At 40.0% G+C, this 22,407-nt stretch overlaps 1 protein-coding gene across 1 annotated transcript; it reads left to right on the top strand.

Annotated features, from left to right (window-relative positions):
* Nucleotides 1-520: 520 nt before the first annotated feature.
* LOC110171282 (neuritin-like) lies at nt 521-13,077 on the top strand. The gene is made up of 3 exons (XM_020936972.1): nt 521-566; nt 3,526-3,679; nt 12,843-13,077. The coding sequence occupies exons 1-3, from the start codon at nt 521-523 to the stop codon at nt 13,075-13,077; spliced, it is 435 nt and encodes a 144-aa protein (XP_020792631.1).
* The last annotated feature ends 9,330 nt before the right edge of the window (nt 13,078-22,407 follow it).

The following is a 22,407-nucleotide window of genomic DNA, read 5'->3' as shown; positions in this document are numbered from 1 at the left end:
AAAGTGCATGTACTATACAGTATATGGACCGTATAGCTACCGTATAGCAGACTGCTTCCATGGGCTGTGTCTTCTCACATGTCATAAATATTCTAGAAAAGGCGCACCCAAACCTCTCGTTGACTCGCGTTCATCCTCGCATACACTCGGCTGGAGGAAGGCGGGTCTCTGACGGTGCTGATGCTGCTCGGAGCTGGCCTGGAGGAGGGAGGAGGGAGGAGGAGGGAGGAGGAGGAGAGAGCTGTCCGGTGCTGAAGAGCGGATCGGGGGACGCATGAGCTCAGACGCACCGGGGGGCAAGGTAACGTCACCACCAGCAGCAGAAGACCGCGCGCAGGGCCGTGGTTTTTGGGGAGCGAGCGGTTTACGCACCACACCGCCGCCTTTTCACCGCGTTAAACCAACTGTCTCACCCGTAAAGCCACGAAGGAACCTCTGAAAAGCTAATGCTCCCCTCCTCGTGACACGCCATCGCCGCTTTTAGCCACGCGTCTCCAGCCGTGCCTCTCTGAAATGGGATATGTCGGCGCAGAAGAAGACAGGAGGTGTTCTAGCGATTGCCGTAGGTGAGATTGAAATCCACGTTTATTACCATCTTAAATCACACAAAATGGCGTTGTTTTACAATGTTAGTTGTCTTTATGATTGGATAATTGTCGATCTTTGTGAATCTGAATGAGCGTAGCATGTTGGCACTGCGTGATAGTAACGCGCGCCGTGGCTAGCATCTTCTTTTACACACCCACTATACACATCCGTGGGCTTAAGAGCATGGGGTGCAGCCAGCGTTTACTACTACACGATCACATAACGAGATGAAATGATCTCTAAATGATCTAGTTTAAGGCTAAAGTTACATTGTGCCAAAAATAGTCTTATCTCAGTTAGGCTATCTACTAAGTACGTATCCGTTTCATGTCCATCTACCTTCATTATTGTCAATAGTTGGTGTCTTTTTCATCTTTAGCTTTACTGCAATACTCTGCATACACTCAGAACTGTTGGTAGGCTCAACTTGATAATGATGATGTCACCTTTTTAATTCCATTCTTTTTATATTGCTCCAAAACGAATCATTTAAGTTGTAAGCTGTTTCATTTCATGTGTAAGAGACTTTTTTAACAGCACCAACCAGCTCAGGCGTTGTAATCCCAGCTAAATCAGTTCTTAAAGTCAGATTTTATTCAACTAAAGCACAGATTAAAGTCTAACAAAGCCCGAGACAGAGCAGTGCCTACGGTTAGCATCACATCCCCGGGGATTGTTGATGACATTTGCCGCAAAGTGTCAAAATGTCACGCTGTTAGTATGAGTGGACTTGCCCCTCCGCAGATCTGACCCGTATGTAACTTGATCTGGTTGTCACCTTCTTGTCACCGTGGAGGTAGATAGAAATGTCCTTCAGAAAGGTTACACAGTGCGGCTTTAATCTAATGGTAAAAAAAAAAAAAAAAAAAAAAAGAATTGTCATTGAATAAACTTGACACACTAGGAATGTGCTTGTGCCAGAAATAGATTAATCTCAATTAGGCTTTTAACAATGGATGTATCTATTTTAGTTTTAGTTTTAGTTTTATTTTGTATCTTTTGTTATTTTCCATCTTCATCTACCTTCATTATTGCCAGTTGGAGGTTTCTGTTTCATCTTTAGCTTTACTGCAATAGTCTGCATACACTCAGAACTGTTGACAGGCTAAATCTGATGTTAATGTTGTCACTTTTTCATTTCATTATTTTTATATCGATCCAAAACAAATGCGCCATATATATTTATTTAGCGTAACTATTGATTGCTTTATTTATTCATTGTAAGTGACAAGGACATTGTACAATAAACGGCACAGAGCTCAGTGCGACGAGTTCATTTTCATCTCTGCTCCCGTATAAGGCGGAGGCGCAGTGACAGCTGGTTAACGGTGTGTGCGTAATTCATACAATAAGGGTTGTTAAAAATATATAAAATCAGCCTACTAATCGATACTAAAACTAGGTACTCATTTGAGCAGGTATCGATACTAAAAAAGTCACATTTACAGGACAGAAATGAACCTTTTGTGAATAGATTTAGACTGATCTTGAGTTGTATCAGAACAAGTATAAGAGCACATAGACTAGTATACACCCATGGACCACTATGGAACCTACCTGGACCACTGAGGGATTACACAGCTCTTAAACCACATGGTATTATAATGTACTTAGTAAAAAATGGCATTCTATCATCGAAATAGAGTGTTTATGTTATCATTGTGGTATCTGAATTAGTATTGATTATAGAGTCTATTCCTTAATATCAAAATCACTACTACAACATTTCAAATAGACCTAGCACCAAGCGCCAGTATATCTGTGCATTAAAGTTGCAGTCTTTTGTGGATGGGAGTTTGATACCTGCTGTATAATCTTCCTGGAGAAGCCATTTCTTAGCCCATAGTGTTACAAAGTAATGTTTGTTGCTCACCTTGACAATTTTGTGTTCTGTGAGCAGGCTTGCCTCTTCACTGCACAGATAGTAACGTTTAATGCCACAGTGTGGAACATTCCAGGGGATGCAATATAATCTTCATGATGATAAGTAGGTGGCAGTGTTGTCATGATAAAATTTCAAATGCAATTTCAGTACTAAGGAATAAACACAATACTTGATAATCCGTGTATCATTTGTCTTTTTTTTTTTTCAAAATAAAACCAAAAGTAAGAAAATGAAAAAACAACTAGGACCAGGACTAAACCAGGACTAAACCATTTTCAGTCCCGGTTTCAGTCCTGGTCCTGGTCCCAGACGCAGTCCTGGTCTCAGTCCCAGTCTGGTTCCAATCTGGTCCCAGACCTGGTTTGGTCCTGGTTCAGTCCTGGTTCAGTCCGGCATGGCAGTTTAAGTCATGGAAACGGGAAACGAGCGTTTATTCATTATTCATTTAAACACAAAATCGAAAATTGAAAAAAACTAATCGTTATCTGTTTTTTCATTTTGGTTTTGGAGACAAATAATGAAGAAAATATTTTTTTCATTTTCTTATTTTTGGTTTTATATTGAAAAACGAATGAATGAATGATACAGGGATTCTCAATACTGATTTTGATACCCATGATCATTTCAAAAGCTCCTTTTTAGACAATATTGAATTTTCAACACAAAATATTATTTGTTTATTATACCATGAGGTCTTACCATAAGGGGTTCTGATAAAACTCAAGATGTTCTGGAAAGGTCCATTTTTATCCAGTGATTTTTTTATTCAGTATCGATACTTGCTTAAATGAACATCGATAATAGTTTTGATTCTAGTTTTAGTATGGATTAGTATCTGACCTTCGATACTTTTGACAACGCTTGTACAACCCTCCACCAGAAAACTTACATAATGAAGCTTTAAAGCAGTACCCCAGAACTCATAAACTAGTACGTTCTATTTTTATATGCCCCTTCTTTGTTTGTGCAAATGAACTCCAGAGTATCTGGTTCTATTCCTCAGAATATGAGACAGAACTGTGTTGATTCTTCTGGTGTCTTGTGTATTGCAGTGCTGCTGTGTGTGCTGGAGTGGGGACAGGCCGTGGACGTGAGGTGTGAAAGTGCATATAAAGGCTTCTCTGACTGTGTCCTCGCGCTGGGACAGAGTCTGGACAACCAACAGGAGAACGTGACCAGTGAGACGGGCGTGGCTGCAGTCTGCGAGTAAGACACACATACACATCGTCTTCAAGAAGAGTAAAGGAGATAGGCGTATGGGAAAATGTTTAGGGGCCTGTGCCTCATCACACTAAGTCATGAACATATCTGAGCGAGTATCAAAGAACAAGATCTGCCTTGTACTGTCGTAGCGCACTGTATGTCACACAGGGCTTCAATAAAGAGTCAGCCTTTGAGATCTTCATCAGGGCAAAAGGGAAATGTCTGAGATAGTGTCAGGCTGTTGTTTCCTTATAGTTCTCCAGTCTATACATACATGCATTCTTAATATGAATGGACTCGCCTCCCCACAGATGTGACCTGTAACTTGATCTTGTTGTGTCACCTTCTTGTCTAATGAGACAAATTCTCATGATCTTGAGACTCTGTTTAGCTCCTGCTGAATGGTTTGCATGTAAATGGAAACTTACAGGGCAGTTCTGTGGTTTGTGTGGAAGCCAGCTCCAAACAAAGTAAAAAAAAATATGGCAAGAATAAACTAAACTAAAAAGATATGCATAAAAATGATGAATAAAGTAAGATTTAGGTTACATATTTCTGTGTAGCTGAATATCACCACAGGGGTTTCTTTGAGCATTTCAAAAATTGTTGATTTGACAAACCGAAAATCAAACAATGAAACACTGACATTCCTTCCAAAGACTCCAGAGTCTCAGCATGAAAAAAAATCTCCAAACACTGTTATAGCCTTGTCTTCTTTTACATAAAATACAGAAGAGATCAGTGCTTTTGTTTTCTACAGAAATCTGTGCATGTTTCTCAGTTCTCTGTTATTTTTCTTTTTTTCATGTTTGTTAGGACACGAACAGACTTTCCATTTCCCTGATTGAGTTATGTGGCAATCACACCCATTGGAAATCAGGAAGACAGGATATGGTTATGGTATTGTAAAAGCATGTGCTTTTGACTGGCCAAGCAAACAATGCCATGATGGGGTTGCATTTGCATGTAAATGTATGATATTGCAATATAAGGCAATACTTTGTGTCACAATATCGACATGATGAGGCTGCAGTGCAGTCAGAAAAGGTCAACTACTCTGCCAGAGTAGGAGTTTGCCTCGCATCCAGCACACACACTTCTTCAGTATATTACAAAGATGTGAGTCCTGGTTATCTGTAAATCTTCCCAAGTTTAGATGTTTGTGATTGACAGGTGGATTAGCCAGTCAGGGACACACAAAAAAGAAAGAAACAATATATCACAGGGAATGAAAAACATCTATAATCTAATGTCTCTAATCTATAAGTGAAGCACTAAACTGTGTTCATCTCAGGTGAGAGAAATGTCATTTTACTCAAAATGATGAATAATGGTGACCAATGAGCTGCTTCATTTCACATTTACCACTGAAATAAACAAATCTGATTGGATGATTATGTGTGGTTCTGACTCAAGGAGGGAGAGATGAGTGATATCCCTCTGTCTAAAAAATACAGAGATATTATTGTGTATTTGCCAGGCAGGAATGTAGTATTATTATAGAAGTATTATTATGGTTCAAATACACTGAGTATTGGGACATGTTTTATCATGACATGGGAATGATTTATTTATTTCGGTCACAGGTATATTCTGAACATCATTTCACAGACAGTCATATTTAACTAGCCTGATTCATCAGCCGGTTTCACTTCGTTTTACTTCGTAGAAACTGTCTGACCTCGCAGTGTTAGAATTCGTTTGCTTGATGGTAGGTGGGTACTTTTTTTCATTTAACCAATCACTGTTATTTTGGTCGTGAATGCGGCGCTAACGGGGCTAACTGGTATATTAAGCTTTTCCCAAATCCCATAAGAAGAAGGTCTTTCCCCTTGATGAAATTCACCAAACATTCTCTTTATTCCGGCTTTAAATCCTCAATCTCAGGAATATGGCTCTTCGCTGATTGGCAGGTGCCCGAACTTGCACTTTCGGGGTTTTTAGGAACCATCTGTTGTATTTTGATTCCTGATTAGTTGCTGGAGAGAAATGAAAATGAGCGGAGGCACTAGGTGGCGCCAGTCTGGCGAATATTTAACATACGCAGACAGAAAGGTGTAGGCTGTGTACATGAAACGTGTGAAACAGGTGGTGCACTCCCCAAGTATTCAGTGAATGAGAAAGTGCCCTAAAGCAGTGGTCCTCTAACCACAAGACAAGTCTTGTCACTGGTCTTGTCAAGGTCTTGTTACTTGAATGAATGGGGTTTAGTCTTAATGTAGCCCTGGTTTAGAGTCTGAAATGGTCTGGTTTGTATCCTGCTACAGCTGTCTGTGCTCTGTTTTCTGCACCTTTAACACCGAGCTGCTGTGATTGATTGTAATGAAACCATTATTGACCAGGCACCCTCTGAAAAACTCAATCTTCAATGTCATTGTCAGAACAAAGTGCTGAGTGAGTGAGCTACAACAACATAATGAATATAGAAGGAGCACACCTAAATAAAAAAGATTTAAAGGATATCTAAAACAGGACTAACTTGAAGGACAAGTCTAAAAGGGATTAACGATGGAGCCTCCTGTAGCGACAAGCAGGTGATGCCACTGGGCTTAGTTACAGATCAGAGCTTGAGAGACACCCTGCTTACAGTAAGAACGCAGGATTTTCAATGTATTTTTGCAAAATAAAAACACCTATAATTGAAGATTTAAGATACGTTCTAAGCTATACTGTGGAATTTCCAAGCAAAGCAATAACATCCCCACCCCTGGAAAAGTTACACAATGCAGCTTTAATTATAAACAGACCCAGTTTTGTTCTGCGGTATGGCATTTAACTGATATACATCCATGGAGACAAGCAGGTGATGCCAGTAGGCTAAGTTGCAGGTCAGATCTGTGGAGCTGAGTCTGGTCACAGCAACAATGCAAGTTCCAAGTTATTTTTCAGCAACTTAAATATCCTATGATATATTGAGCTTTAAGTCATGTTGTAATGTTTTTAAGAATTATTATTACTCTGTTTATATCAAAGCTAAAAATGCTCTGTTCCACCGTGTGATGTTATGAAGACACAGTTTTCCAGTTCAGCAGAGACTGACAATTTCAAGTCTGATATTATCCAAATGATTTTAGTGAAAGCGAATCTAAAATACAGACAAGCACAGTTTTGCATACAGTTTTTTTTTTTTCTGTTTGAGAGAAGAACTCAGCCTAAATAAGGAAGATTAGTGTGTTTAACGTGTGAAAGAAACAAAACACAACTCCAGGTATTTTTGTAATGAGAAAATGAAAAAATATCTTAATATGGGCCCTTAAAACACTTGCGAGATAGATGTGCTTAGTGCCTATGCAAAGCAGTAACATCCACCTTCCAGAAAAGTTACATAGTACAGCTTTACTTCTAAATCAACTCGGATTTGTGAAAGTCTGATAGAGGGAGCCTGAGCAGATGCCACAGTCTCAGATGGGAGCACAGATATGAATGGAGCAGAGACACTGTGAACCACTGTACTCCATAATTTATGACTTTGCAGCAGCGGTAATGAAATTCTCTTCTGTCATTGTTACCGCATGGACCCTAAAACAACTCACTTTATTGGAGATTTACACCTAAAGCCTCAGCTAAAATCTCATCACAACAACCTCAGTTATGTGTGGTATATTACACAGAAAGCAAAAGCTCAAACAGACTTATATGAGACAGGCTGGGAATTCATATATTAAAGTAAACATTCTGACTGAGTATTCAAAGAGCTTTGGCACAGCAAACTTAATACAGCAGAAAATCCAGGGACTCACATTATATTTGATAATAATCCTTGCGATATTAAAAGTTTGAAGAAATTAATAAGAAAGTACTCATAACACAAAAGTTTAAAGTGCACTGTGTAACTTTTCTGATGGGGTCTGCCAACTGCTTGATTCCATGGAGATGTTATTGCTTAGCCTGGAAACTACCTTGCATTAATTTACCGTAAAATCCGGACTATTGAGCGCACCTGAATATAAACTGCATCAACTAAGTTTTAACAAAATTTTAAAATTGTACATATATAGGCTGCACCTGAATGTAAGCCGCAGGTGTCCACATCTTCAAGAACATTATTAAGTTCGGACCGTCTGCTTTTATATCCTCTGAAAGCTTTTGTCATCTTTTTGCGTTGAGTCAGTTCGTCACGGTGCCATCGACAAAATCTCACCCTTGACTCACTGATGCCGAGCTCACGTGCAGCAGCTCTGTTTGACAGTCACATCAGTTGCCTCATCTGTATTTCTTCGTGTTTTCCATGAGGAGGGTGTGTGTATGAAACGCAAAATAACTGTTCAAAACACAATCAAATGAGCATCTTCCTCGGCGCATCACACCCATCTCTCCCTTTCACTCTCCCTGCGCATGTCTCCTGCAGAAAGAGTCTCTGTTCTGTCTGTATCATGTCAGTGTCTTGGAGGATTTCAGCAGATTTCAGACTCTCTGCGGGGCGGGGATAGTTCTATCAATCAGGTATGAGTGGATGTCCGGCTACTGAAGTTTGAGACGTTTGTTCTTGTCATTTACACATACAGGTAAGACGTATCCTCCTCACTAATGTACATTTAGCATTATAACTTATTTTATCACAAGGCAATAAACAATTTGAAAGAGCTGACAATATCGCCAGCTAGTGTAGCAACTTCATGTGAACCCTAGATCCATGTGTAACCGCACAGACAACGGTGTTTTCTGTACTCAGGCTGCGCGCATCTTGCCAGGCTGGTGTCACCTAGTGCCTCTGCTCAAATTAATTTCTCTCCAGCAACTAGGTCAGGAATCAGAATACACTAGACGGTTTGCAAAAACCCCAGAAGTGCGAGTTTGGGCACCAGCCAATCAGCGAAGAGACATGCATTCAGTGTTGTCAACGATTCTCAAGATCGAGGATTTAAAGCCAGAATAACGAGAATGTTTGGTAAATTTTATCAAGGGGAAAGACGTTACTGCCCTTTTTCCTACGGGATTTGAGAAATTTATTATTATTTTTTTTATTACACCAATTAGCCCCGTTAGCGCTGCATTACATATGTGACTACCAAATAGCAGCGATTGGTTAAATGACAAAAAGTACCCGCCTGCTGTCGAGCAAACAAATTCCAATGCTGTGACGTCAGACGGTTTCTACAAAGTGAAACCAACTGATCAATCAGGCCAGCACACTTCTGCTGTGTTGCCAAACCATATAGCACATATGTACATATATATATATATATATATATATATATATATATATATATATATATATATATATTATATATATATATATATATATATATATATATATATATAAAAATGTGTTTCTCACCTTCCACGGTGGTAGGTCTCTCTCACCCTCATTCAGCTCGGGTCCTCTACCAGAGGCCTGGGAGCTTGAGAGTTCTGCGCAGTATCTTTGCTGTTCCCAGTACTGCACTTTTCTGGACTGAGATGTCCATTGTTTTTCCCGGTATCTGTTGTAGCCACTCTTTCCAGTTTGGGGGTTACAGCCCCGAGTGCTCCGATCACCACAGGCACCACTGATGCCTTTACTTTCCAGGCTCTCTCCAGCTCTTCCTTGAGCCCCTGGTATTTCTCTATCTTCTCGTGTTCCTTTTTCCTGATATTACCATGGCTTGGTATTGCGATGTCAACCACCACGGCTCTGCTCTGTTTCTTATCCACCACCACTATGTCTGGTTGGTTCGCCATCACCATTCTGTCAGTCTGTATCTGGAAGTCCCACAGGATCTTGGCTCGGTCATTCTCCACAACCTTTGGGGGTGTTTCCCACCTTGATCCTGGGGTCTCCAGCCCGTACTCTGCACAGATGTTTCTGTACACTATGCCCGCAACTTGGTTATGTCGCTCCATGTATGCTTTCCCTGCCAGCATCTTACACCCTGCAGTTATGTGCTGGACTGTCTCAGGAGCCTCTTTGCACAGTCTACACCGTGGGTCTTGTCTGGTGTGGTAGATCTGGGCCTCTATTGCTCGAGTGCCCAGGGCCTGCTCCTGAGCAGCCAGGATCAGTGCCTCTGTGCTGTCCTTCAGACCAGCCCTCTCAAGCCATTGGTAGGATTTCTTGATATCAGCCACTTCAGTTATGTTCCGGTGGTACACCCCATGTAGGGGTTTGTCCTGCCATGATGGTCCCTCCAGCACCTCTTCCTCTGGACCCCACTGTCTGAGACATTCTCTGAGCACCTCATCTGCCGGGGCCTTGTCCTTGATGTACTCAAGGAGCTTGGATGTTTCATTCTGGACAGTGGTTCCCACACTCACTAGTCCTCGGCCCCCTTCCTTCCGGCCTGCGTACAGTCTCAGGGTGCTGGATTTGGGATGGAACCCTCCATGCATGGTCAGGAGCTTTCGTGTCTTAACATCTGTGGTCTGTATCTCCTCCTTTGGCCAGCTTACAATCCCTGCAGGGTATCTGATCTCTGGCAGGGCGTAGCTGTTGATTGCCTGCACCTTGTTTCTTGCCATTGAGCTGGCTTCTAAGGACTTGCCTCACTCTTTGCAGGTATTTGGCCGTAGCCCGCTTTCCTTGTTGCCTCTTCGAGGTTGCCACTTGCTTGTGGGATACCAAGGTACTTGTAACTGTCCTCAACGTCTGCTATTGTTCCCTCTGGGAGTGACACCCCCTCTGTGTGGACTACCTTCCCTCTCTTTGTCACCATCCTGCTACATTTCTCAAGCCCGAATGACATCCCGATGTCTGTACTGTAGATCCTTGTGGTGTGAATCAGTGAGTCGATGTCTCGCTCACTCTTAGCGTACAGCTTGATGTCATCCATGTAGAGGAGGTGACTGATGGTGGCCCCGTTTCTGAGTCGGTATCCATAGCCAGTGCGGTCGATTATTTGGCTGAGAGGGTTCAGGCCTATGCAGAACAGTAGTGGGGGACAGTGAGTCTCCTTGGTATATTGCCACATTTGATGGACACATGTGCAAGTGGCTTCCCCTTGGCTTCAAGGGTGGTTTTCCACAACCGCATCGAGTTCGCAATGAACGCCCTTAGAGTCCTGTTGATATTGTACAGCTTCAAGCACTCAGTGATCCATGTGTGTGGCATTGAGTCATAGGCTTTCTTGTAATCAATCCAGGCAGTGCACAGGTTGGTCTTACGGGTTCTGCAGTCGCGGGCGACTGTTCGGTCAACCAGGAGTTGGTGTTTGGCTCCCCTGGTGTTTTTGCCGATACCCTTCTGTGCTGCACTCATGTATTGATTCATGTGCCCACTTATCTTAGCCGCAATGATGCCTGACATGAGCTTCCATGTTGTGGAGAGACAGGTTATTGGCCGATAGTTGGATGGGACTGCACCCTTTGAAGGATCCTTTAGGATCAGGATCGTACGCCCTTGGGTTAACCATTCAGGGTGAGTCCCATCCCTTAGCAGCTGGTTCATTTGTGCTGCCAGGCGCTCGTGGAGGGCAGTGAGCTTCTTTAGCCAGTACGCATGGATCATGTCCGGGCCCGGTGCGGTCCAGTTTTTCATACCTGAGACTCTTCCCTGGATGTCTGCCACTGTGATGGTGACTGGATTCTGTTCAGGGAGGTTGCTGTGGTCTTCTCTCAGATCCACCAGCCACTGTGCATCGGTGTTATGTGATGCCTCCCTTTCCCATATGCCTTTCCAGTACCTCTCAGTCTCCAGCCTTGGTGGGTATGCTCTGCTGTTATTACCCTGCCACTGAGCGTACACTTTCGCCGGTTGTGTTGCGAACAGCCGGTTTATTCGTCTGGCCTCGTTATCTCGTGTGTACCTCTTTAGGCGGCTGGCCAAGGCTTGGAGCCTTTGTTTGGCAGTTTCGAGTGCTTCAGGTATGGGCAACTGGTTGTACCTCTTGGGCACTTGCTTTTTCATTGCACCTTTCTGGGCCTCTGACAGTTGGCTCACTTCTCTCCGCACCTCCTTGATTTTAGCCTCTAACTGTCTTTGCCATGGTGGGTATTGTATCGCATGGCTCCCATGGTTGCTCTTATAGCCCAACACATCTAGGATCACTGCTGCTGAAGTGACTTTCAGATGGTACTTCACTTAGCCTCTGTAACTGGCATCGGGGTTGCCTTGTGTTCATTCGGGCCATGATCTTATCTTTCAGGTCAGTCGCTGCCTCGCTCAGCGTGGTGCAGGAGCAGTTACTTTTTCCATTAGTGGTATTCAGAATACATTTACATTTACATTTCTAAAATAAAATACATGACAGTACTTCATCATGCAAATTTGACTTTGAACTGCACAGTATTAGTGAGAAAAACAGAAAATACAGCTCTTGGAGTGTGTGCATGTGTGATTTTTCATCCCTAATTGGACAAAAATGAATGCATAACTAACAAAAATAATTAATATGTCATGTTTTTTTTTTTATAATGTAATGCAACTCAGTTTATTCCGACTATTCAGAGTTCTTCCCAATGTTCTTCCAATCATTCTTGATAAAAGTTTTGAGAATTAAAGTATAAAAAATTTAATTTTGCTATTGTATCTGTGATCCTTAAAGGTGGTATTGCCTCTGAAATCCAGCGTAAAACATCCACAAATATTAACCTTAAAGATCCACTATGTAACTTTTGTGGAAGAGGGACATTCTTGTCTTCACAGAGATTATTGTATTAAATGTATCTGTCACCATGGAGACAAGAAGCTCACAGCATGTAATTAACAGTGTGTTTTTATCAGCAATAAAACACCTGCAATTAATAAATGTAAATCCGTTTAATATCACATTGTGGAATATGTGGATATGGAAACAAACAGGCGGAGGACCCAACACAAAAGCCAGATTTAATTGTCTGTAATAAGACAAAATAAAATGTAAAATTGCCATTGAGCGATTGAGCAAAGAAAATGATTTCTACATTTCCCAGCCTAAACTTTATTTGGAAAATCTGCAAAAACATGAATTATACCTGTCACGATAATATATTTTGAAGTTTGAATAAGAGAAGAGAAGAAAATACAGGCAGTAAACAATAATTTTGAAAGTAATTTATGCAACTGGCACAATAAATCCTCCAAAACTATTGTTAGATTATTGTATTGTAGCCCAAAGCTTATTGTAGAACATAAAAATAACAACAAGTTGTAATACAAAGAAAATGTACCCAGGATAAATATTGACCCCCAGAAATCAGACAGACCTGCCCATCACTAGTGTTATCTTTATGGTGATCTAATGTATATATGTTCTTCTTTGTTTTCTTTCAGCCACTGGGAAAACTTCCACTCGTGCGCCCTCAAAGCTCTGGCCAACTGCACAGGTGAAGTGAGGCTGATCTGGGAGACGCTGCGTCAGGACTCCAAGAAGATGCCCTTCCAGGGGAGTCTGTTCGACCTGTGCCCCAGCGCCTCCCCCAGGATCAGTGCTCCTCTCTGGGTCACCGTGCTGCCGCTGCTGGGCCTCCTCCTGGAGCTCAGTGGACAAGACTGGGCAGGGGTATAGGAGAGGGCAAAGTTCATCTAAATCTAAGAATGAAGGTAGTGGTTTATTTTTGACACTGAATTTGGTAACAAATTTTGTTTTAAATGAAATTAGAGATGATCATTTCTGCATTTTAATAATTTTAAACTGTCCCATGGCTTTGTAGAACGCAGTTTTGAAATATTAGACTGCACATAGAAGTACCTTAGTTTCAAGATGATTTTTTGACAAATTATAGCATATTTTTACCATTATAATCTAGTCCTTAAACCTGTTCGAACATTCCATTGTGTTGTGTGAGAAATACATGCATTGATCTTATTTAGCATAAAACTATGTACTACTATGTTTAATTCAGGAGGTTCAGAGAGGTTCAGCTATATCTGCGGTTTGTGTCTATCGAACAGTTGGACCCATGATGTCACACTTAACATTCCATTACAATTTAAAGGGCATTGAAAACATATTTTTAAAAGCACATTTCTATCCATAATATTAATTGGTTTGAGAGAGTTATATTAAATCAATATACTTTATCTTCGGTCAATGTTGTCTACACTTCGATACCATCTCTAAAAAAGTCTAAAATGATTGAGTGCAACGGTCCAAAGATCGACCCCTGGAGAACCCCACACAATCTGAAATCTGATTGACTTAAATTTTAATTCAATTTACAAAGAAATAGTAATAAATTATGTCATGTTTAATACAAAATGTACACTGTAAAAACGTGTTATTGAGTAGGATAAATAATAAGTGATATTTGTTTTTATTTATTTTAGTTTGAAAAAAAAGCACAAAAATGATAATGATAGTTTGCAGCGACATCATGCTGAGGGAGTTCTACATGTATGTTTATGGCAGAATGTTCATCAGTTACCATAGTAACATAATTTCCCCCCCCCCCCCCCTCCAGGAATGTTGATGATATCATCTGCAAAATATCAATGTAATACAACATTTTATGGCACAATGTTTTATGTTTAAAAATGATAAAAAATGAAGTTACAATCTTGTCTGAGCTTTTGAAACACAAGCACAAACTGCTCTCAGCACATCAATATTTACTAGCACCAAATTCGGTATTTAAACAACTCAAACGTATTACCAAACTCCAGTGTCAAAAATAGGTATTTGTTTAAAAAAGAAGTGACACAAAACTACCTTTGTTTATGAGTTTCAAAATGGTGCCGTCCTCTTGAGCACAGAATACAAACTAAAGCCAAGGATTTTCAGAGAGCTGAATGTTTTATTAAAGATTTGGTGGGGAGCAGAGCCACAGATGTCCACAGGCAGCAACAGGCCCGTCAATGTTTAGACTGAGTCATGTTGAGAAAGAGCCATAACACCTGTGGCAATGCATCACCAATCCAACGCGCTGGGCAGCCTTTCATTTGCTCATTTCTGAATCATTTCTATACATTTTTGGGCAACATACAAAACTCTGCAATAATGAATGGCTATGTGATGCTTTTATAGTTTATTTAAGGATTATATTTTCAGATTTTGACATTGTGGATCGGTTGTTGCTTTGTTGTTTTCAGTATATTGTAGGATACTGTTGGCTCCGTTCACCCCGCTGCTGTTTCAGTGTATTATAGTGTTAAATATTCATGTTCTATTTGGACACAAACAGGCAAATATGTTTTATAGTGGCCCTGAAGGGAAAGTCACAACACTGAATGAGAAATGAGAGACTATGTTATGTTACACGTGGTAATATGCTAAAGAAAACTGGAATAATCATTTCAACTGAAAAAAAAAATACCCAGGCCAACAATGGAAATGAGAATTTGTTCATATTTGTTTTGCCTTGTAAAATAAAGGATAAATTTCAATTAAATAACATTGACCCAAACAGCCAAAGACAACAAGACAACATTGAAATACTGGCCTTAAAACATATATTAGGTCACCTTTTTTGGATTCAGTTGGTTTCAGTTGACTAAAGAGATATATAATATAAACAGATGTTTTGCTTGGATCAACATAAAATAATTAAATGAGATTTAGGGTCAATTTTTGGAGTGAAATATATATAAAAACAGACAAAAACAGAAAAATGCTATTGAAAAAAAAAAAGAAAGAAACACATGAAACTGAATATGAAATTGCATTTGGTTTGTGCATTTTGCCACACTTGTGACTTCTTTCCCCACTTTTCTAAAATGAAGAATTGAGTTCCCATATTTCTTTCAGAATTTGTATATTTGGTTTTCCATGTATCCAAAAATGTTTCAAATTCATCAGAGTATTATTTGTGTCAATGACAATCACAGTCTATCAGTATTTAAATGAAGTACTCTCCTAATGCTCACTACTCTGAGGTGGAGTCACGCGGCTGCTACAGACACCAAAACACGCACCACTCATACTTTGTGTTTTAAACTGAAAATATTTCCACAGACAACAGTACATCAACACCTAATCTTTGATGTAATCCATGCTGCATATCATATTTTTAAACAAAATAGTGAACACGACCTATTTATTTAGTTACCATGTACATTTTCTGGCCACTTTATTAGGCACACCAAGTCTCCACGTACTTATTTTATCACCAATGGATGGGAAAAAGATGTAGCTTATGTTGAAAATTTGTACCTAATAATGTGGCCACACTAATCATAATGTATTAGCCATAGAGTATGCAATAGAGCAGTCTAAACAAGAGTGTATTTTTGTAAATGAGCTATATAGTGAAATTCGATGTGAAATTTTTGAATTGATCTAATGGATTAGAATAGAAGTGAAAGCTATTGGCGATAACTAGCAGGTGGTGTTCAAATATAGCCATATACTGTATCACTAATTGTATGTAATTTTGGATTGGACAAAATGTGTTATAATAAGAAAGTGTTTTGTTCAGAAAATGAGTGTTAAGTTTCACCATTTTAAAAGACAAGATGCAACATTGTCACCAGAAATTGCATTGAGGAAGCAATATAGAATTTTTAAAACTTGATATGAAAGTTGATGTGTTGCTATTTATTGACACAAATCTTGAAAATTGTAAAATTTATTATCATTCGCAATACCTTCTAGAAGAAACACAAATTTGTCATTGGTATAAACAGGGACCCACTGTCTCTCACTGTTTAACTTTTCTGAGAGAAGGTCCACCACCTACTTGATGTTATTTTTATTTATTTATTTATTTATTTACATCATCTCTTAACAACTCTATTGCTTTGCCTCAAATGTTCCACAGTATGGCATTAAATCTATCTTTTTATCTTACAGGTGTTTTTATCGCTCAAAAATACTGAGTCAAGTTGCAGGACTCTCCACAGATCAGACCTGCAACTTGACCTGCTGACACAACTGGGTTGTTTCCATAGAGATAGATAAGTTTAAGGCAGGGGTGTTGTGGGGGTGGTACGTGGGAGTACGCCGTCCACCCACTTTTCCCGATATGAGATATAAAAAAATAACAAATATAAAATAGCTGTAACTTAAATGTAAAACCAGAGCTATTGGCAATGATGAAAACAAACTGCATAAACTTATGAGATCTGCACTACTGTCCTATAGTGACCTGCCACATGAGGGACCAGGACCGGGCCAGAACTGATCCAGGACTGCGTGTTGGGACGGGCCCAGGGGTGCGCCCACCCGTGCAGAGCTGCGAACCCCACGGGGATAAGTGCAGCTGTCACCCGATCGCGTTTTGCGGACACCTTGCTCCTTGGCTCGGGGTTCTCTTCTCTTGCTCTCAAGTCAAAGATTAGTCCTGGTGTAGTCCTGGTTCAGACCTGGTTTAGTCCTGGTGTAGACCTGGTTTAATCCTGGTTCAGTCCTGGTTCTGTCCTGGTTTAGACCTGATTTAGACCTGGTTTAGTCCTGGTTTAGCCCTGGTTTAATCCTGGTTCAGTCTTGGTTCAGTCCTGGTTTAGACCTGGTTCAGTCCTGCTTTAGACCTGGTTTAGACCTGGTTTAGTCCTGCTTTAGTCCTGGTTCAGTTCTGGTTTAGACCTGATTTAGACCTGGTTTAGTCCTGGTTTAGCCCTGGTTTAATCCTGGTTCAGTCTTGGTTCAGTCCTGGTTTAGACCTGGTTCAGTCCTGCTTTAGACCTGGTTTAGACCTGGTTTAGTCCTGCTTTAGTCCTGGTTCAGTTCTGGTTTAGACCTGGTTTAGACCTGATTTAGTCCTGGTTTAGTCCTCTTGGTTCAGTCACAAATCGCATACCCGCACTTAAAAATCCCCACTACACCACTGGTTTAAGGTCATGCTAGTATTGTGGAACATTCTTGGCAAAGCAACACCGTCTCCATGGAAACAAACAGGTCTATCATCGACTCGGAAGTTACATCATCACTTAACAACTCTACTGCTATGCTTTGAATGTTCCACAGTATGGCATTACATCTATCAATCTAGCATTTATTTCATAGTCGGTGTTAATATTGCTAAGTTACAGGCCTCTTCGTAGATCAGATCTGTAACTTGATCTGGTGACATAACCGGCTTGTTTCCATAGAGATAGGTAAGTTCAAGGTCATACTGCGGAACATCATCTCCATGGAAACAAATAGGTGTATCCTCCACCAGAAAAGCTACGCAGCGCAACTGTTTTGATTCATTTTCATTCATATTTTGATATTATTTTTTCCCAAGAGCATTACTATTTTTTCATAATTCACATTTTCAAATCAGTATTCAGAATTTGTTCACGATTCTATCCATTCTTTTTCCTCACAAATGCATGATCTTTATCTAACCGTGCTTTGGAAATCAAACAGTTCGTTGATGTTAGCTAAATCGTGCATGAAATTATAGTTTAGCTCCTTCCTTAAACCACCGTCTATCCGCATGTTCTCTCTAGCTATTTCTTAGTTTTCCACAAAGTAAAGTTGGTAGCATTTTCGTCATCCGTTGTGTGTTCTCAAAATAGTTGTCTATAAAACGCATGAGCAATATTGACCGGACTGTATTACGAAATTCATATGCTGTTTAAATGAAGCATGAAGCGATGCCATAGGAAATCAAGCCTAGTGACAATTTGTACTGGATTTCAGAACATTTGAAGATGCTTATTATATATTGTGGTGTTGTATGTTTTTTTTTTAGTTTGCAAAAAGATGCACTCTATTGACAATAAGCATAAAGCAATATATGGCAGAGTTACATATGTGTTTGTATGAATAAAGCACCATGTTTTAAATACACTTGAAGTCTTTTATTTTGAAATTCTAATGGGAATTCAAATACATTTCAGTCTTCCGGTCATCGTGCAATGCATACTGGGAATGGTTTTCCGAAAAAGTGATCTTCAAACAGCCATGTTTGTTTTCCCTGCAGGACGTGTCTTTTGACAAAGCCGATCTTTTCAAGTTTTTTTGAACCATATCGCTTTTGTTTCTGGTTCTGATATTGTCATATTATAGTTATGGGATTCGGACATTGTAATTGTGTGGTTGTTGGATGCCATAACAGAGGAAAAAGGCTCGAGAAACGGGCTTCGGAAGTTTCCGAACTCCACAACTGCAAAAGGGAGTCAGATGTGTGTGACTGCAAACCCCTGTTCAAAGTGTCCCTTCCCAACGGAATTGAAAAATAGTGAAAGGTGAAGGAGATGGGCAGTATTGATACACAGGAAGAATCAAAAATTTAACCTTTGGCTGCCTAAGAAATCAACCCGAGTTTACAGCAAACATTATGTATGTGGAGCGTCATCAAAGTGGGATTCCAATCCCTCGCTCAACCTTGGTTACAAATTTTAAAAGTCAATGCCGAAGCGAAAGGCACCAGTTGTTCACAAAGAAACACCTTCTACTGCAAAGTGACCAAGACATGATGTTGCTGTAAAACCACAAGAACAAGAAAGTGCGAGCTCAGCCTGCTTGTCTTCTGCACCTCTCGCTTAACAAACAGGATTTCACTTTGATGGTGCTCCACATACAAAATGTTCACTGCAAACTTGGGATGATTTCTTAGGCAGCCAAAGGTTATATTTTTTGTTCTTCCTGTGGATCAATACTGCCCTTCACCTTTCACTATTTTTCAGTTCCATTGGGAAGGGAAACAGTTTGAACTGAGGTTTGTAGTCACACAGATCTGATTCCCTTTTGCAGTTATGGAGTTCGCAAACTTCCGAAGCCCATTTCCCGAGCCGTTTTCTGCTGTTAGGACATCCAATAACCACACAATTACGATGACCAAATCCCATAACTAAAATATGACAGTATCAGAACCAGAAACAAAAGCGATATGGTTCAAAAGACTTGAAAAGACTGGCTTTGACAATAGACACCAACATAGCGGTTTGATGTTCACTTTTTCGGGAAATCATTCCCAGTATGCATTGCGCGATGCCCGGAAGTCCGAAATTCGTGATGCATCTATTAACTAGTCATCTGGTCAGTGTTCCAAATAGGAAGTGAGCATGGGCACTTCTGGCTCCATTGACTCTGACTCCAGTTCAGTTTGTATTGAAAAATGCTCTCCCTTCTCTGTAACTGGTCTTAAATGTTTTTCACTTTTTTGCTGTGATAAAATTCCTACTCCTAATTAGGGGTGTGCAAAAATATCAAAATATCAATATATCATATAGTTTAATGTGATGATACAATATCGAAATCATGGGCAGCTGTATCAATATATCGCCAAGAGTATTTTTTGGTATATTTTACTAAATTATTTTGTTACAGAGCCACAGTTTTGTTGCTTGTTTAAATGAAGAACTCGTTTAGCGACTCATTTGACATTTTCACTGTTTTGAGGATTAAAATGTTTGTGTTTAGCATTAACCTTGCACAAGAAGTAGTTTAACAAAGACTTCTTGTATCACAGTCATGATTTAGCCTTTATTATTCTTGAACCATATCGAATCAATTTGAAATACATCATATTGAATCAAACGGGCACTGTATAAAGGTATGTATCGTATTGTGGCCTATGTATCGAGGTATGTATCGTATCAGCAACTTCATAATGATACCCAGCCCTATTCCTAATATGGAACTCTGCCTGTTCTCCCTGTAACCGCAAGCCTCAGTGAGCTTCATTTGACTGGAACCAAGCAGCAGATGCAGTTTATGGATGGGATATAGGAGCAGTGTTCATTTTGACAAGACAGTTCTAATTGAATTTTAGCCATAATCTTGACATTTTTATTATTATTACTTTTTTTTATTTCTTCTTAATTTTTGTCTAGTTTTCAAGTCTTAGTCTTAGTCTGAGTCAACAACAATGACATTTTATCACAATTATAAATAGCTGTTTCTTGGAAGTTGAGTTTGTTTACAGTCTGGTTTAGTGCCCTGAGTTTAAAAAGTCTCATTGGCGAAAATCTGGCGAAGACCTGGAGAAGACCTGGTGAAAAACTGGAGAAGACGTGACAAAGACCTGGTGAAGACTTGGTAAAGACCTGGTGAAGACCTGAAGAAGACATGGAGAAAACCTGGTGAAGACCTAGCGAAGACCTGGCGAAGACCTGGTTTAGCCTTGGTTTTGATTTGGTTAGTCCTGGGTTAGACCTGGTTCAGTTCTGGTTTAGTACAGCTCTTGAGATGTGTTTCCGACGCTTTAGAACTGCTTTAGTCCTGGTTAAAATGACAAAAAATAACATATTCAATCAGGCGTCTTGTAAACTCCACATCTGGAAATTGAACTGGAGACCTTTTGGCAGTGAGGAGACCACTGTTCTTCTGGTGCCCTTTCTGATATTAAATTCATCAATGCAGAAACACAACATAGCAACATTTCAAAATAACTAATTAAATTGTCAAGTTGAATTCTTGGTTTAATTGGAGCTTTTCCTTAAGCAAAACTCTCGTTATAATAAGATCTGCGCTCATTATCCCAGTCCCATCTGTCTGTGTGCACCTGGAGATGAGCCCCGGGTCAGAACCTGCAAATAACCTCACATTACAAAGCTATTTTAAATAGCTAACATCTCCTGACTGCTTTAATCCGCTTCATGATACTTTTATAAGTCCTCTCACACCAGTTAAATTCAAGCTCCATTCACTACATCTATAAATCTCTTCTTTGGTCCTCCTCTAGTTTCTAACCTCAGGTAATAATGATAATAACAATACATTTATCGTATGGCCCCTATTTTCTGATCTATATTCTAATGTAGTTTCTTCATCACAAATGGACCTGAAGTTGTATTTTGTTTTTGTTTCATTCGCACATGTTCAACACACACAAACACTGCATAATTAAGCTGACTTGTTCTTTCAAACTAAAAAGACTCTTTGACCCTCTGATGCCATGTGGTAAGTCCTCCACTGTGTTTTTAAATAGACAATTCGGAATTTTGGACATAGGGCCTCATTTCCTAGTGAGTGTTAAGTGTTGGAGACGTGTGGAGACACTTTTTGAAATATTCCATCCAGTCCTTGTGTTTGCAGAGGTCCCTGGTGCTAGGCTAGTGCATGTCAATGGCCATAGTTATCCTGCCACTAAAAACAGTCTTACCTGCTCCACAAAACACCCGAAGAAAATCTATTATTACACCAGACTGTCCATATAAATATTTGTGTTGATAGAATAATTTTAGAAGTAAAAACAATCTTGCATTTGAAGGATTTATGTCTGAGCAGCAGCAGCGAGTTGTACTTCCTGATAGAAAGCTTGGCAGCGGCGGACTGATATATGACAATATAGTCCCTCAACATGCAATGATTCATGTGATGCAAGGTTATTTTTATTTCAGACTTTATTCTGTCAACTCAAACATTTAAATTGACAGTCTGGTGTAATAATAGATTTGTTTCAGGTGTTTTGTGGAGTGGGTAAGACTGTTTTTAGTGACAGGATAACTGTGGCCATTGACATGCACTAGCCTAGCACCAGCGACCTCTGCAAATACAAGGACTGGATGGAATTTCTAAAAAAGTGTCTCCACATGTCTCCAACACTCACTAGGAAATGAGGTCCTATGTCCAAAATTCCAAACTGTCCCTTTAAACTCCATACACCTTCATTAGAATCAACTGGATAATTTCAGCCCTGGAATTGCCAATCTCTACTGAACTAAAGGTAAAAGGAGCTGTTGAAAATCTTGAAAATTACCACTACATGACATCACAAGTAGGGATGCACCGATACAATACTGGTATTGGATATCGGCGCAGATATTGAATACAAGTTGATGTAATAAAACTATTTACTGGTCATAGTCAGCTCCAAAAATATCACAGTGCAGAGTCTACTGTTTTCAAACGCTGCACTGGTATTGGCTGATATAATCACAAGGTGGAACAGAGCTTCGGACAGACTAATGAACCAGGATTACTCAAACATGTGAATGAAACAAATGTTTGTATGTGTTTGATGAGGTAACAGCATTATAACATGACTTAAAGCTCACAAGAGTCAGTTTTGTGTAATATAGAACC

The sequence above is a fragment of the Boleophthalmus pectinirostris genome, unplaced genomic scaffold (assembly GCF_026225935.1).
Source record: "Boleophthalmus pectinirostris isolate CB_2022bp ecotype Guang Dong unplaced genomic scaffold, ASM2622593v1 HiC_scaffold_3, whole genome shotgun sequence".
NCBI classification, from domain to species: domain Eukaryota; kingdom Metazoa; phylum Chordata; class Actinopteri; order Gobiiformes; family Gobiidae; genus Boleophthalmus; species Boleophthalmus pectinirostris.
Note: the sequence above shows the minus strand (reverse complement) of the source record. Positions and strands in the feature narration are given on the sequence as shown.